The sequence below is a fragment of the Drosophila serrata genome, unplaced genomic scaffold (assembly GCF_035046125.1).
Source record: "Drosophila serrata isolate PLE 108 unplaced genomic scaffold, ASM3504612v1 contig_382, whole genome shotgun sequence".
Taxonomy (NCBI): domain Eukaryota; kingdom Metazoa; phylum Arthropoda; class Insecta; order Diptera; family Drosophilidae; genus Drosophila; species Drosophila serrata.
The window spans coordinates 3,521,238-3,539,902 of record NW_028257280.1 but is presented as its reverse complement, the minus strand read 5'-3'; the positions used below and the strand labels follow the sequence as shown (position 1 = coordinate 3,539,902).

At 36.1% G+C, this 18,665-nt stretch overlaps 1 protein-coding gene across 5 annotated transcripts in view; it reads right to left on the bottom strand.

Annotated features, from left to right (window-relative positions):
- pum (pumilio) overlaps positions 1-18,665 on the bottom strand; it is a 209,084-nt gene that overhangs the window by 188,021 nt on the left and 2,398 nt on the right. For 4 of the 5 annotated variants that reach the window (XM_086840478.1, XM_086840477.1, XM_086840479.1 and 1 more), the window contains exons 2-3: positions 16,435-17,615; positions 15,046-15,840 (exon numbers count right to left, since the gene is read on the bottom strand). In XM_086840478.1, the coding sequence (XP_086696604.1) occupies positions 15,046-15,840; positions 16,435-16,767 (1,128 nt within the window). In that variant the 5' untranslated portion in view covers positions 16,768-17,615. Of the gene's footprint in view, positions 1-7,875; positions 9,021-15,045; positions 15,841-16,434; positions 17,616-18,665 lie in introns of those variants that run through there. The other variant, XM_086840480.1, reaches the window with a different exon arrangement.

The following is an 18,665-nucleotide window of genomic DNA, read 5'->3' as shown; positions in this document are numbered from 1 at the left end:
AGAAAAGTGCGAATTTTGATCTCCAGACAGACACAAAAGATGCAAACAGATTACCCAAGCATCATCCACAAAAGCACTGATATAAAGCAAGAAAAAAAAACAACAATACAACAAAACAAAAATATATATTTGTACAATATATAAAGGCAACGAACTGCTGACGCAATTCATTTTATTTAATATGGGTCACAGTCTTTCTCCCTCTCTCTCTTTAGGCAAAATGCAAGAAAATAAACAATTTCATTCATACGGCGGGTAAAAATAAATCAAACAAATTAATTAAACCGCATTTAATAAATAAGCACAAGAGAAAGAAGGCAAAAAGGTGCCCAGAAAACCGCGGCGCCAAGCATAAAAAATATAAAACAAAATCACAAAACCGGAAAAGTCAACAACAGAAGCCGATTTGTTTATGAACAAAGCGGATTAGGAAATAGGATTATTTGAATGGAAATGTATGGTATTGTTTCTATTTAAATATATTAAATTCTTGAAGATAAGTCAAGAAAATAAGAGAAATATAAGAATAAGAATTAGAAGAATGAATAATTTAAATATATGTATAGTAGAAAATTATGTACATTGAATGTTTAACGAAATTGATAAGATTGGATCTAGTTGTTTTATGTAGTTGTCTTGTTGATTATTTAATAATTAAATTGCTAAGAAATACTATTTTTCTAAAGAAAACAATATTTTACCAAACCAAAATTCTGTTGAAAAACAAAGTCATACAATTTTCCTTCACCCAATTTGTCAATTGAGGAGGAAAAACACAAGAATGAAAAGCTTTTCAGTTGAGAATAATGTACATAATTATATCGAGTCGAGAGGAAAACATGTTTTTACCACCCACCCGACCCTTATATCCTCCCCGCAAATAGGAAATTCTACACAAAACAGAAAATCGTTCATTAACTTGTCCTTGACTGTGAAGATACAAAAAAACAAAACGCAGATACAAATACACGCACACACAGATACACGCCGCACGCACACAGATACAAAAGGCGACAGCTGAGCGAAAAAGGGATGGAAAGGGAAAAGTGGGGTATAATGGAAAAATAGGGAGAGACAGACAACAGAAACCGGCCTCCTCTTTGTTAAAAAGAAGACGAAAAAACGAAAAAGAAAAAACATGCGTGAGAGACAAAGAGAGCGAGACAGAGAGAACCCAACGAAAATGCCTACAAAGGAGAATCAACGATTAGCAAGAAGAAGAAATAGATAGAAAACAACACACACACAGACACAAAAAGAGCAAAGAAAAACTTAGAATGGCAAATGGGAGAACGCATAAAAAAGACAAATACAGGAATTATTCGATATAGGAAAATAACAGATAATTGACAATTGAAGAAAAAATAAGAAAATGTGTATATTTTATTAAAAAAATATGTAAGAGCTATAAATATAGAGCAAGGAAACAGATTTTTTATTAATTTTAAAACCCTTTTGTGTCTAAAAGTGAAAAATAAATCAATAAGATTTACGAAATTGAAAACTTTTCTGAAATATTATAATTTAAGATATTTATTACATTATTAACTTGTTAAAAATAAATAAATTTATATAATATAGCATACGTTTTAGATATTTGTTCAATATTCAAAACCTTCACTTTACCTAAGAAAAAGAGAAAGAGAACCCCAAGAAAGAGAGCAAGAAAAAGGTGGAGAAAGAGAGCGGCAAAGAGGGTGGGAGGTTTGCCAATAGGCTCGTGAAAAAATAAATAAAAAATAAGAGAAGCAACAAAACATGGCATAAATAGCGAAAAGAAAACCAGTCAGGAACCGACAAAAATCCCAAAAATCTAAATTACATTCTATCATACATTTGGGATTTGGTTTTGCTTCTTTTCGATTGTATTCAAATTTATTGTTGTTTCGTTTAGGCGCCTTAGGTGGGTTATGTAAATAATGCTTGTTTCTGCTTTGATTGAAAGCAACTTTGGCCAGTTAGCGGCTTAGGAACCTTCTTAAATAAAACCACATTAAATAAATATCAGCATATCACGATATTTGTTTATATTTTATATTTAATTAAACCATTTCATTTTCCAACAAACTACACAACATGAATTTTATTTCCTCTCCCCAAAAAAAACACAAACTTTTAAAGCATGTTTTAATTAATGAGTGAAATTCCTTTGAAGTTTTTGTTTCTGAAATTGATTGACTTCTCTAAACGCAAACTTTTTTAATAGTGGACCAAATTCCGGACTTTCAAGTATTAAATACATACTTGTATATATAAACTCAACTAAAAAGTTTCTTTACAAAATATAATCTACAAAAAATATATAAGCTAACTTCATTAAACTAATTGCTTCATAATGAACCAGTTCTTCAACAGCAAATAATGCTAAACGTAAAGTGAATTAATCTAATAATAACCAAATAGCTGTCACACACACACATATAAAATTTAAAACCAGTTTTTTTCTCAATTAAAAATTATAACTTAAATTTTGTATTTTTATTTTTAATAGTACAATTATCGCTGGCCTTGAGGGCGTTGGGGTTTCATTCACAAAACCAAAAATCATTTTAATTTATTTGATCAAATTTGGACACAGCATAAATCATGCTGTGATAAACATAACAAACTTGTAGGATAACCAAAAATGTATATATAAAAAGTAATAATAATAATGCAAAAAGCCAAAACAAAAATCAAACAAATTAAATACACACAAATTATGCACTTGACACATTTATAAATCAAATAAAACAGAGCAACAATCATTTAATATTATGCACTTTTCATATTGACTTAAAATAAATAAGATATTTATATAGAGAATTTATTAAATAAACATAAAATAACACACAAAAAAATCATAAATAATCGCATTGCATGGCAAACCCAGCCTTGAATTTAAGATACCCTCTAAGCCAGAGTATAAAAACATTAACAACATTTAATTTTGAGCACGTCAAGTTGTTGACTTTGAATTTTTGTGTGTGTAACACACACCGAAAATACATAAATAAAGTGTGTGAGAAAATAAGACGAGTGCCCCGAAAAAGATGTGCGAAAAAGTCTTGAGTCAAACATCAAGATTAAATTGTTTAACGAAATCAAGGCAACATTTGTTGAGAATACTTTAGTTTAAATTTTTATTATTATTATTTTTGCTTCCACCTTTCGATGGTTTTTTTGTTGTTGTTATTGTTGTCAAGTGCAAAGACCTTTCGCGTGTCATACGGAAAGCCAAACGAAAATAAACTAATAAAAATAAAGCTAAACACAGTCGGTACACACACGAAAGGTAAGGAGACAGTGTACTATGGATATATATATAAATATATATATATATATATCTATAGATATACTTATGTATATGCCAAATTGGGCGTGGCATTTAAGGGGATTTAAGGGGATAATTGCATCAAGAAAATTGTACTTGAAGTGAGCTAAGCTAAATGGGTTTATGGGAATTATATTAAGCTTCGGAAAGTAAACTTCAATGTTTGAAGGTTTCCTTGTCCAAATAGTTAATATTTTCAAGTTAAATAGTTATTAAATCCTTTAATATATAAATTCCAATATTATGCCCTATTTAAATCTTGTTATTTAAATCCACATTCCCATTTGTATCTGAATCTGACAGTCTGTCACTTAACTTGCACACACAAATAAATCATTTCTATTATTGTAATTCTGGATAATATTCTTGGTTTCAGTATCTGCATTTGTATCTGTATCTGAGTGAATGCTCACAGTTATTTTCGGCTCTTCGCGACTATTGATTTTATTTCTCTTTGCTGGTCTCATTGCTTTTTGTTTGCAAAACGAAACAAAATAAAAATAAGAAACAAAACAAAAAACATTACAGCCTGGCTGAGAAATGCGTTTATTGCTGTTTTTCAACAGTCGACTTCGCTGTGCATATTTATTTGGCTTTCACACACACACACACACACACACACACACAAAAACCCAGAGAAAGGGGAAGAAAAATATAAATAAAGAGTGCAATGCAACGCTAAATGGTTTTACTTTGCTCTCTGTATACTTGGCAAAAAGCAGCCGCCAGCTAAGCTTCAATAAATTTTAAAAGATTAATTGCTATAAAGGGAATAATCTACAAGCAATAAACTATCCAAGGTGTTTAAAGTTTATCGGTTAACATTAATGGTTTAGAAATTCTACGAAGAAAATAAGGGAACTTAAAAGAAATATACATTTCCGAGTAGGTGACAATTTAAATCTATAGGTACAAACTTGGTCAAAGCTAAAAATGTTATATTTCTTTCTAATTAAATATTTATTTAATAAACAAAGAACAATAAGCTAACTCGGAATTTAATCGTATAATTTAAACTGAATTAAGTACATATTAATGTATATTCCTGCACAAGATTTAAAATATCTCAAACTTCCACCTAATCACACACCTGCAACTGCAATTTTCCAGCAACTTTTGAAAAGTTACCTGTATAGCCAGCGAATTTTCCGCACAGCGTGAGTCAAGGGAAAAGTTGCAAGTTGATCGCCACGGTGAAAAGTTCTTAATGTTAAACTAAGTCACGTGACTTGCATTCAGCACAAAAATATATATAAACCAAGAATTGTTGCATTTTCTCTCCCCCCTCTGCCCCCTTTTCCCTTATAATTCAGCAGCAACTTTGTTGTCATTGTTATTGTTATTGTTATTGGATTCAGCCACGCCCCTCAACCTTTTCCACATAAACTGTCGTGTCTTCCGTCGCCTGTCGTTGGAATTGTCATCACACTCCTTTTGGCCCTCGCCCCTCTTGGACTTTTCCCATTTTAACCCATTTCTACTCCTCTCCACCACTTCAGTGTTGGTGCTGCAAACATTTCCGGCGCCTTCGTCCGGCAATTGTCCCTCTTGTCCGTCAGTTTTGTCCGCTTGTCCGGCAATTGTATCGCCTGTCTGTTGGTTAGTTCCCCAGAGTACAATAAGTCAATCCGTTTTTGGCCAAGGTGTCGAGACTGGCCTGTCGTTGTCTCTGTCTCTCTGTGGCTATCTTTTATCTCTTTCGATGGTGTAAATCTTTTTTACATAACTCAAAGTTTGCTTTGGCACTAGGTCTCTTGGTGTAATTTATGGAGTTGAATAGCATAAGCAAACAGAAATAACATGCTTTAGGAGAGAGAATCTAATAAATTAAATGATTAACAAACTTGTCTAAAGGAGGATGAACAAATTGGAAAGATGTAATAAAAGCTATGAAAACTTTAATACCTCTTATGGTTATGATAATATACCTTATTAGGGATTTTGTAGTCAAAATATTAATTTAAGATTTATATTTAACATCATGTTCATTTATAATTATTACATTACACACAAAAATAAAAAAGTTGTATATTTATAACACTCCACTTTTGCATTTGTACTTTTTAACCATAAATGGTTTTCATTGATTAATGTAAAAATAACAAAAGTAACATTGAAAAGCAAACAATTGAAATGTTGTCGAGGATGACGACCTCCCCCCAGATCCAATCAAGAACAGCCCCCCAAGGTGTCACCTCTTAATGGGTTTCAATGGTTACAATTTAAACGGATTCAAATTGGATTACCATTTACCATTTGTGAATAAATAAATGTATACAGATACAAATAAGAGCCATGCCCTTATCGGGCGTCGACTGTCGACTGTCATCTGCCGTCTGACATCGCCACGCCCCTGAAATTGGCTAAAAGCCAATTCGGGCCACATATATAAAGCCTAATCAGTCAGCGAGTTCGCTTCACTTCAGGCAGACGCAATGCAATCAAGCGTGAAATAGATCGGTGGGGGGCAAAAACAAAATATGTGAAAATAGGGGAAATTCGGGGAGGAAAGCACTGGCAAAAGGTGGGGGCAAAGGCAAAAAAACATCGCATATATAATTGAAACCGGAAAATATTTATTTTCATGTAAATTCCCTCGAAAGAGAAAACGATGAACGATGAACGATGAACAAACCAACCGGTCGGTAGGGGCAGATAGCATAAAATCCCATTCTACCTTCGCTCAAAGAACCCTCTTCTGGTTCTGTTTCTGGTTCTGAATCTGCTCACTTTACAGTTTACAGTTCTGTGGGGTTAAAGCTACGTGAAATGCATACAAAAAACAATTGCCAGAGTGGAAAAAACAAACCCAATGAATGAATGAAATGAAAGAAAAAGCTAAAAAACAAAATCAACTGCAGTCAGCAGAGCCACAAACAGAGAGTCGGGGGAAGGTAACCGCAAAAACGCTTTTATCTATAGAACTCAGGCCCCACAATCGGGGGAAAATAGCGACACAGAGGCAAAACCAAAGCTACGCTGCTTGCTACTCTGGGATTTAGATCGGGATTCTACACTGAAAAAAAAAAAACAATACGTACAATAATAGAGTTTCTAAGTATATAAGAAACATGAAAATTATTGTTAAAATGCTTTATTTTAAAACTTGTAATGCCTAACTTGTTATTTATACTCCCAATGTATCTTAAATAAATTTCTAGCTCTGTTTTTCTTTTCACAAAATGAGCTCTATATACAATTTAAAAATGGTCATAAGAAATGCAAAGATGCAAAGTCTTAAATAACAAACTAGAGTACTTAGAGTACTTTCTATAATTTAATAATCCCAAATATGTTCCCTAATAATTTACTTTAATTATATTTAATAAAATCCCTGAAAGGAATTTCTCTCAGTGCTTATTTTTTGTTGTGCCATTATCTAATAGCAGCAGTAACAAGAAGAGCATGAATGAAACGTGTCTCGCTTATCTCCCTGTAGTCAAAGTGTGTGTGCAAAGGGAAGTAACTGCAAGCTATTTAAATTATTTTAAATATCTTTTATGGTCCCCCCCCCCTCTTTATTAGTGCTTTAAATGATCATTACATTTATTATTCCACTTTTATTTAGTTTTCAACTCAATTTACTGATTAACAATCCAAGTGAGAACAGTAAATCGAAATGATCAATTACACGGTCAACTAATTTGTATTCCATTATTTCCATTAAATAAAATGTATTCAAATTATCAACGACAGTAATATATTCTTTCAGATATGTTATCGGTATTTATAAAGCAACTTAAAGCTGATTGATTTGCCTGGTTTGTCTATACCTTTTATCACTGCAAGCTAGTTTATCAAATTGGTTATGTTTGATATGCATAGAAAAAGGTACATACATACATATATTGCCAAGTAAATAATAGCAAACCTCGAGAGCAGGTTGAATATTGCACCATTTAAAAGCAATTAACAAATATCAAGAGCAAAAGTAATTAGATGTAGACTCAAATCATTAACCGGTTGGCTCTGAAGACAGTCTAAACGGAATGAACTTCTAGCTGTCACCATCGCCATCTCCTCAACAATTGCCACAAAGCAATCAATCATAATTCCTCTCTCCATAAATGATAGCACAATTGCACAAGTGTGTGTATCTCAGCTTAACCCTTTCTTGTGAATCTGACATATTCAGTCATTAGATGAAATTAAAGCTTCTTAACTGCAAACTGTTTCTTGATTAGATTGAACTCTTTTTTGAAAAGTGAACTTATGATATGAAGACTTCATTTCCGTTGGAGTTGAATGATAAAATTAAAATATGTTTTATTCAGTCCTTAAAACCGTATTTCAATAATAAATCTCTTAAAAGTACCATCTAACTAGAATCAATGATAATGATAAAATCAGAATATAATTTGTTCCACGTTTCACAAATATTTTAATCTCTTTAATGCCAAATTTCCTTATAGAGTCCTGGCCTTTTTAAAATTTCAATTTAATAAATAATTTTAATTCCAAATATGCTCCTCTCATTTGAACACCTTTAGCAGAGGGACAGGTGAAGCTAAAGGGTTAAGGAAACTCGACATTAAAATGAGGATCTTTTTGGTGTCATTTACCATTTCCTGCGTGAGTGCAACATCCTCGGCGGTGCGAGGGTCCAACATAAAGTCGTCGTAAAGTAATTTCATCATTGGATAGGCTGTGCGAGCGAGAGGGCGAGATCGCAAAGAACACACGGATCCAGAGCGCGACAGAAAGAGAGAGGTGGCGAGAGCGAGCGAGCGCGGTAGAAAGGGACAGGGCGAGCGAAACACGTTACACTGGCTTTTATTTCTTTTTTTTGCCGCCTGGTGATTCTTCTTCTTTCTTTCTTTCGTGGGGACAACACCGCGTTTATATACACATACAATATACACGATATATATCTTTTTCGGTATATATAGATTAATGATTTATTCACAAACTCAATATATTGATTCGGAATTTGGAATATCTCAGCTGGGCTTTTCGCACGCACAAAGCAATTTACATACACCAACTATATACAACTATGTACAAACACAACACACACACACGCAACAAGTACACTTAAAGCATTTTGTTAAGTAAATTTTCACTTGTTTCCTTTTTGTTTCTTCTTTTCTTTTCTTTTCCTTTTTCTTTTCTTTTTTTGCGGCAAGAAACAAAAAACGTGCTTAACGATCGACACACGAAATGGCGGCGGGGGCTCCTCCTCTCATTTGTTTAAATCCCATGCAGACGAGTCAACTGTTTCCGAGTAACTTATAGTACAATATCTCTGTCGAGCGGTTCCAAACGATCCATAAGATACTTCTGTTAAATAACAGAATTTTGCTCATGGAGTACAACAGAGAGAGAGAGAGAGCAACAGAGGTGGACAGAGAGAGAGTCTACGCTCCCCAGCGGCGAAACAATGTTCGCGAAAAAAATATATATGTATAAGCGAGAGAGCGGCAGAGCAAGGGGGAGAGAGCTACCTGGATGGGGACAAAGGTGAGAGCGGGAGTGAGAAGAGGGCGCGAGCGAGAGAGCCAGCAGCTGTTGACTGACAATAACATAATCAGCAACAATTTATGCTGCTAATGGGCAGGGGAAGGGGGCGAAGACGAAGCGCCTCTCTCGCCCTCTCAGACGCACACGTGCAAGCTTAGCATTCTATCTGTCTGTCTCTGTTTGTGTTTGCTAAGCCGCATTTGGCATAGATTTGATACCCTGGGTGCCATAAGGCAGAAGGGTACTATAAATAAGTGGTCAACAAGGGGCATCACCGATTCCATAACGGTTACGTCTGTAGACATTACCTATCAGCATTACAAATTAATTTGATTAAGGCATGAACTATCCGCATAAGACTTATTTAAAAATATATACTAAATACTTAAAAATTTGAGAACAATTGGATAATAACTGTTATATCAAACATTAATAAAATAAAACAATTTGTATCTATCTCCCTCGGATACCAAGTATCTAACAGTCGAGTATAGTCAACTGCAACTTTCCTACTTGTTTTGCTTTTTACGTAATTCGAGAGCGTTGAAAAGAGAGCCGAGCTTAAGAGGCGTGTTGGTGTTTGTGTGGGCAGTCAAGCTCGCTCTTACTCTCTCTCCCTCTCTCTCTCTCTCTAAGGCTTTGTAAGAGTTTTGTCTGTGTGAGCGCAGACTAAGTGATCATGATTTGCAAACACAAGCTCAAGCAGCTGTTTGATTACAAAGCAAAGAGCAGTGGGAAAGCAAGAAAATACCAGAGATTAGCGACCTTTTAATGCCCTACATTTATACTTTTAATATAAGGTAAGCCATAGAAAATTTTGAAATAAATTAAAATTACACTGAACACGAAAAGGTTGTATGAAATCGTTGTTAGAATAATTTTGTTCATTAAAAATAAACGAATCATAAAATTTTTCGTACGGTCTCTTCAACAATGAGCTTCTATATTGCTCATACGCACTGTTGCCATTATGCAGGGTATAAGTTATCCATGTAAAATATTTAAAATACAATAATTTAATAATCTATTGGAGGATTAAATTCCCCCGAACAATATAGTTTACAAAGAGCTTAGCCAAATCTATAAGCTCCAGCTCTAATTGCCCGACTTAACCTCCAAGTAATCAAATCGCTCGTGACAGTTGCTGGCAATTAAAAGCGTTTTGGAGAGCCAAGTCAAACAGTAATATGAAATTAAATTGTCAAACAATTTGCCGCTGCATTTGAAATGCTTTATTTAATTAATGCGAAATGAGTGTGAGCATTGTGAGCTCCACAGAGAGGTGGTGGAGAGTCCGAGAGAGGACTGAGAATGACGCATAGAGCAGCTGCTGCTGCTGCCATCTCAGCTGACCACCCGGTTTTTTCTGTTGAGATAATCGAGGAAAACGTGCCAGAAGACAGATAAATGTGGCAACAATAAAAAAAAATAGCTACCACCCCGCAAGTGAGAAGTGGAGACCAGAATGAGAGAACGCGAGTGCGAACGGGAGAGAAACTAAACCAGGTCTGCAGCCGGCAATGCAAATCAATCAAAGCCGATGGAAGTTAACGTTATTGCATTTGCCACACGCAACAACAAATACAACAATTTAACTTCCACAAGCCTAATTTTCAGCAAATCTAAAGAAATCTCGCCTCCGTAACTATAAGTTGTGTTTTTACGCTAATGGAAATTACATCCATAAATCTAATTTTCTACATACAGTGGGCACTTTGAGAAGTTTAAAACTGTATTATCGTTTCGCTACAACCAAAATATTCTGGAAAGATAAAGTCAATGTGGGAGCTAATGTTAACTATAACCTGTAATTCTTATAGATCTTCAACAAATTTATAATATCGAAACGTTTTCGTAACAAAATGTTATATGCGGTTAGCCAGTTCAAAGAAACTTCACTGTGGTCTCAGAAAATAGCAACAAACACACACATTTTCCACCATTATCATCAAAGCAGAGCGCGTCTTGGATGTTGGAAAATGGCAAACATTTCAGCTAATTGGCTGGCATCGCAGGAGGGAGCGAGATGGAGATCATAAGTAAGAGAGAGAGACAAAGTGATGGCTGAGCGGCATTTGTTCAATTAGAACGTAAACTGTTTATGAAAACGGGACTGGAGGGGGCTGTGTACGGATAGAGGAGAATAAAAACGAAGTTGGCGTGAAATAGGAGAATGGAAAATTGCAAAACTAGGAAAATGAGAAGAAGAAACAAATAAGTAGAAAGCCTCAGAAAACATTGCAATGCAACAAACATAAGAATCTTTTTAATACTTCTTATTTCAAATATTTCTAAGAATTCCAAAACTATCAGGTTTCCGACAATTATTTCGGTGTATCTAACAGATACAAAGATATGCCATAGTCAAAATCTAAGTATTCAACAAAATTAAGGTCTTGCATCTAATTATTAATTTACATACATAGGAAGTAACAAATTGTAGACCTTTTTAATTCTTTTCAAAAAAGTCCAACCAGTAAAGGAGGACAACAACAATGCTCGAAAAGCTTCTTAACAGAGATGTTCCAATTAGGAAACCCATTATCCAACCAGAAAACGCAAGCGGAACGAGGGAAAAAAGCTGCGCTCAAAATCAGATGCCTCACACAGAGACAAATTCACACACACACACACATACACAAACTCAAATCATTACGCGCAGGAAAAGCAAAAAAAAAAAGAAAATACAGGGCGCGGGAGGGAAAAATGGGTGGACTGGATGAGGATGGGAATTGGCGGAGGATGAGTAAGAACAGCCACAGCAGAGACAACATGAAAGAATCGCAAGTAATAAGAACACCGCACAGAAGACGAAGAAGAAATAGGAAGCAGAGGAGGAAGCCGAATGCGCCACATGCAGGGCAACAACAACAGCAACAACAAAGTAACGCAAGTGAAACAATAACCAAAGCCAAACACAAAAAAAAAAAACGAAAAAAAAGCACGGAGGCAAGTAGAAAAATCATCGTCGCACCTCTCTTTCTCTCCCTCACTCTTCACTCCCCTTTTCCAATCTATTCCATTCCATTCCGTTCCGTTCCGCCCGGCTGTTAAGCGCAAATCAATGACCTACGACATCAACAAGAGCGCGTCAAACACACGCAGCCCCCACCATGAGTGCAAGCGAGAGCGAAGAGAATGGAGGAGAACGGCAAGATACACATAGTTCTCGAAGCTGGATGGGGGAGAAAATAAGAAGAAGAAGAATAGAGGTGCGAGAGGGAGAAGGATAGCACGTGGCAAGTGCGGGGGAGGCAGAAAAGGGGAGGGAGATATCATAATCATGGAGTTTTGCTAAAGTTGCCTTTGCTGGAATTCATTATCGTCCACAAAACAAGGGTATTCCAACTACAACTTCCTCGTGGAAGAATTTACAAAGGTTGAATCTATGAATTTTTTACAAACTATTAACTGTGTAAATGTTTTATACAAAATCATAAAAATATAAATATACATACATATATAATGAAATTATTTGAAAAGAAGAATATACAAAAAAATTGAAAATTTTTTTCCTGCTTGATCGAATCAGCTGTAAATGCTGATCAAGAATATACAAGCTTCTGACTAAAATTTTAATAGCCTAAAAGGGTATAAAAAGTATATAACGTTCTTACAACAAAATTTAGTATAGATTAAGCTATAGAAGATTCTTCTAGCGAAACCATTCTAGAAAATTTCCTAGATTTACCACAAATAATAAAACAAATTGTAATTTCAACTATTTGGTTAAACTACTACCAAGTAATGTATACCGTGTGGATTGACAAAAATCTAGTAAGTTGCATGAAAAACAAACTAGAGTAACAGCGCCAGACATTAAAAGGTAGAGAGAAATAAGAGAAATATGAGAAAAGCAAGAGGACCGGACAACAACATAAACTTAGCTGTGCTGAAGCTCTCTTTTGGCACGACTTTAGCTTTCCATTCTTCCTTTTTTTGCATGGCGAAGGAACAACGGACGAAGGAGCAGAGGACGAAGTTACTTTTTGTTGTCGTCCTATCCTGCTTGGGGGTCCTTCTGTTCCGCTTCTTCTGCTTCTTCTTATGCCTCCTGCCGCTTGCATAAATGCAATAAATATTCGTCTTCCTTTTATTCAGAGCCTGCCTTTGGTGTTTCTTCGTTCTTGGTTCTCAAGAGAGAGAGAGAGACAGAGAGAAGACTGCACAATGTATGCACAAAAGGAAGTTGTGGCAAAGAAATATGTTGAAAAAAAAAAGGGTGACACGAATTAAGACAAAATACGAAGATCTTGGAATACACTTTCTGGTGAGTTAAATAAATAAATTTAAAAAAATATATTTTTTTAATATTTAACAAAATTTGTTGCCATAAAAAAAATAACAAAAGGATGATAAAAGGATATATATATATATATATATATATATATAAAAAAAATACAGCTGGTTTAAACTTTTGTAATTAAACGTAGGTAAAGTTTTTGCAAAAAACACCCCTAAAATTCCAAAGTATGACTTTCATGTGTCGATTTATCTGCTCACTTTTAGAAAACAAATTTTAAGGAAAGTGTATCTAGAGTTCGACTAGACAAGAAACATTTTCACTCGACAATTTGCTTGATAAAAGCATAATCGATTGTGAGCCAACAGTCCGACACTTGTATGTGTTTGCAAAGGAAGTGAAAAGGAAATTGCAGGGCAATGCGACACAGCAAAGGAATCACCTGGCTAGAACAGGTGAGATAGGTGAGCATAAGGCCAGACGACGGGTGAAATTCTTTAATTAAAATTGCTTTTCCTATAAACAATTGTGACATAAGATGGAGAACTTCTTCAGCATCATCATCAGAGCTCATTAGGTCCCTGTCGCAGTATTCGTATTAAATTCTTTCACTTGTTAAATTCCGACAAGTTGTTGTTTCTGGCTTAAATACCAGTGGCAGTAGTCGTCGTCGTCGTCGTTGAGTTCTCAAGCCATCAGATTTTGCGGACAGACAGGTGAGTGGTGGTAGTCTCAGGTGTGGTGCGTGTGTACTGTGCTGTGCTGTGCTGTGGTGTATTTCCGAGGCATGTGTGCAATGTTCTGGCTTTATAAGGCTGAAAAATTGCAACCGGACTGGGATCTATCCATGTATCTCATCCGACCCGCCCCGTTCATCTCTTCTCGCCTATATTACCACATTTATCTCCATTAGCAAGCCGAGGCAAAGACATGTAATAAAGCAGCAAAGCACAGCACAGAGGAACAAAGAATGAAGAGCCAGCGAAAAGAATGGTAAAAGTAGCTAAATATTATGGTAAAATCTTCAACAATTATGCCTTATCTTGTATACAAAGATTGAGGAGAGATACAAAATCAACAAAGATAAAAAACTCTATAGAATCTCATTAAAATATCTTTAAGTTCATAAATGAAAACTATTGCTTTTCAAACTTTAAAATAAACAATGACTTAAAAAAAATTGTATAGGTTCTTGGAAAATAATGCCTAACCCTTAAAGGTCTATAAGAAAACAAAATAGAAAGCCATCAAATAAAAGTTAGGCAATGAAAGCGGAAAAACTTTTAACCAAAGTGGAAGTATAAGAGGAAAACCCATAAAACGCCAACCAACAACAAGAAAAATTATTGATTAACCTGACAAGAAAATATCATCAAATGAAATTGAATGGTTAAAGTTTCGCCCTCTTTATTTCTCTCTTTGGAAATAAACTTTCGATTTAAACATGTAAAAGTCCTATTAGGACCACTTTGCTACAACTATAACTATTTTGTTGAGTTGGTTTCAGCTGAATTTTAGTTACAATAAACGTCAAATAATGAGACAGATGCGGGTAATGATATACATATCTATAAAGGTTATTTACTGCGTCACACAAACAAAAAAGAAGGCGGATGAGTCACCTCAAAGTTACAGGATAGAAACTAATAAATAATAATAATTTCTTCAAATGACTGTAATTTTAAGATTAACTTTATGAATATTTCTTCGGAATATTTGATCAACTAACCCCATCATTAACAACAATTAGCATTCTGTATGTGAACAAATAGTATCGATTGATAGCCAAACATGGCAAACTAATTAACGGGTAGCAGGGCTTATCAATGGCCCACTTATCGATTTAATCAAAGGTAAATCCAATACCCGAGTGACATTTTAACAGAAACTAAGCTAACCAAGCAAGGTATTCTATTGACACCGAACAACAGAGGACCTAACAGAGGGAGCAATCCTTTTCCAACTCAAATAGCAAAGGATCTTTCAAACTTATCCTAGACTGTTATAAAAAAATAAATCTTGAACTCACCGCTGCATTCCGATTGGCGGCCGCAACGACAGAGCTGTTCATATACTGATTCTGTGGCGGCATCATTGCCGCACCCATCGGCACCGTCGTCTGGCCACCCATGTAGACATAGTCCTGCGGTCCCCCGGCTCCTGGAGGTGGTCCTAGAGGTGGCTTTGGCATTCCACCATTCATTCCCGGGTGCATGGCCCCACCATGATGATCGTACATATTTCCGCCCGACTGGGCATAGGATGACATGTGACCCATGGCAGCGGCATGGCTGAGCAGGTTCGAGTTGTACTGCCCGGGATGCTGTTGCTGTTGCTGTTGCTGCTGCTGTTGCTGCTGTCCGGGATGCTGGATGCCCAGGCCATTGCCATTGCCCATGCCATTGCCGCCGCCCATCATGTGATGTGGATGACCCTGGTTCTGGACCTGCTGCTGCTGCTGTTGCTGCTGCTGCTGCTGTGGATGCGGCGGCTGTTGCTGGTGCTGTTGATGCTGCTGCTGTTGGGCTGCAACGGCAGCCGCTGCCTGTGACATCATGTGATTGTGCTTGGCCACCGCCGCGGCCTGCTGCATGGCAGCCATATTGGCAGCCGCTGCTGCCATCGATGGATGATGGAGTCCACCGTTTGTGCCGGAGCCACCGTTGTTACCAGCTCCGCCACCGCCGCCCATGCTGCCCAATCCGCTGCCCATGCCAATGGTTCCAATGGCCCCGGGGCCACCATTGCTGCCACCACCAGGCGGTCCGCCAGGAGCTGCGTTTGCTGGATTCATTGGCGGATTGTATTTCCATTTGTCCGGATTCTGGAATATGAGAAAAGTCAAAAAGATTGTTATCTAGGAAAAGCAATCTTAAATAGTGATAAAAGAGCTGTTAAATCCTCAAAATCCTTCAAACTGCTTCGTAAAGGCTTAGCTTAAAACAAAGCCCAGGCTTATTTTCTTTAAAAATATTTACTTAATCTCTGATTTTCCTGCACAATAATCCTTGCACCTTCTTCTTCCTTTTCATTGGCAACTGTCTCAATGCCAGATTGTAATAATCTGTTTATGCAACCATTTTTGGCAGACAGAGACCTTAGAAACTTACACAATCCGAGGAGGTCAAACTAAAGCTGTGGGGAAATCCCAAATTACCCCTCTCTTAAATGGAGAAGCCACAAAATGTAATCAAGAAGGAACACAACGCAAAACAAATACTAGAGAAAAATATAGAACCTTCAAATTATGCTAATTGTGCATGAAAATTGCAATCGATTTTATACACTTTTTCAGTGGAAGTTTCATTATGGATAACTGTACAAAAATGATATCTGATAACTAACTTTAAAAGGTATTTTAACCTGTTCTAACTAGTTTTGTCTGTAGTTTATGGGTCTGGTAATTATATATACTTACATCCATGCCATGTCCATCATCGCCGCATGCCCAACGTGTCTGTTGTTGTTTCTGGGCAAAGTGGGCTGCATATTCGGCAGCGGCGGCCTCGTGCAAGGTCGAGCCGACGGCTCCAACACCGGGCACTCCCTGACCGCCACCCACGCCCACCGCTCCCGGTGAGGGACGTTGCTGGAAGACATAGCCAACGGCAGCGGCTGCGGCAGCACCGGCTGCATCGGCAGCATCCTGGGAGACGCCACCGCGAGATCCTACCACAATGGCATCCGTGCCGGCACCAACGCCGACGCCTCCGCGGCCATTGCGATCATCGTTGCCACCCAAAAACTTCATGTGTTGCTGCTGGTTGTGCTGGTGTTGCTGCTGCTGCTGCTGATGTTGCTGGTGAAGTTGTTGAAAATAAGGCGGTGGCGGACCGTAATGTTGCTGCTGCTGCTGCTGTTGATGTTGCTGGTAGAGCGTTTGCTGCTGCTGCTGCTGCTGATGTTGTTGCTGCTGCGGCGAAGGCGTCGATATAGCGATTGTGGGCGCGGTTAGGAGCTCAATTTTGACGGCTTTTCCTAGCTATCGCAGCTGACAATTTTGCGCGTATTGCCAACTGTGATTAATAGCTACACTTTTTGATTTATTTAGGTATCACCATAAGGAAAGCTTCCTTTTCTTTTCAAAAATCTTCACAATGTCACGCGCGATTTTCAACTCCCGAAACGAACTATTCACAAATGGTTGTTTTTTTTTTAATTGGCTTAATTTTCTCTCAAATTTTCACGTGTTTGTTGTCGTAGAGAAACCGCACTTTATTCTTAATATATTTAACATTAATTTACAGGATTTTCGGGAGATTTTTCTTTCAATCACTTTTTGCTCAAAAAAATTATTTTTCTGGTTTGGTTTGGTTGTCGTGGTTGGTTGTTGTTGTTGTTTTTTTTTACATAAATTTACACAAAATTATGAATAATATTTTACACAGTTGCACAGTTGCGTTTTTTTTTTACGGGACTTAAAAACAAAACTGAACTTTACTATATAATTACGTATGAGAATTGGTTAAAATTTGAATTTTTACAGATTTATTTTTGAGAATTGTTGAAATTTCCGGTTTTTTAATGTAGTTGTTTATTAATTATAATTAGGATGAATTTTAATTTACACGACGTTTTAATGATGAAAATATACACAAACTGTAAAGAGAAAATGATGAAGTGTGATTAATATTTTTTTTTAATAATTCACAGAAACTGTAATTTTTTAAAGTAATACTGGACTCTATTATATAAAACACACTGTACTTTTCTGCTCATAAAATCTTTGAGCTGGTCATGGTAAAAGTAAAAGAATGGAATCCGATAACGTCGACAGCAGACAGGGCGCATAATAATCAACAAAATAAAGCGCACAAGGGGCGAAGGCGAATAAAAACAAAGCGAATTCTTCTAAGACTGAAGGAAGACCAAGACAAATACTAGCTATGAATTTCCTCATTTCGAAAACAATAACAAAGTCTGTCTAAAAGGCGAGTGGGTTGAAGCGGGGGGCGGACTGCTTTTGAGGAACAGGAGCCACAAGACAAAGTAGAAGAAGAATTCTATCCGTAGAAGAACAACGCACAGCTGAATCATCCGCGAAAAATAGGGAAAATAAAATAAGTTCACCTATGTTAACAGATGATCGAAGCACCAGATACTCTTAAAGATATCATCGTTAAAATTGTAAAAAATTTACGAAAAATATTGATATTTCTTTAATTTAAAATTAAGAAAGCATAATAGGAAAGTTTTTCGACTTAAAATTAATGCTATTTTGATTGAGTTATGATTTATTTTAATTTGATTTGAGCAATTGTTAAAAAAAAAAAATATATATATATACATATATAAAAATATTGATTCAAAGATTGCTAATAATTTAAGCTTAGTACTTATCGATTCGATTCTATAATTCCATTGCAAACTTTAAGAGTATATAAACTTCGGCTTAGTTTTCTTTCTCGATTTATAAAAGTTAAATTGAACATTTTTAAAAGCTCATTTTGCAGCTGAGACAATACTAATGAATAAGCCTTCAATTTCATTAAAATGATTACCTTTCACGGAATATTCATTCTTATACATTTGTTTTGACAAATAACGGATAGAAAATATAAAAATATATTTTATATATGCAGGAATTAACAATCAATAATAGAAAATAAATAGATATATGCAAAATCTATTAATTTAATTTTTTATTAT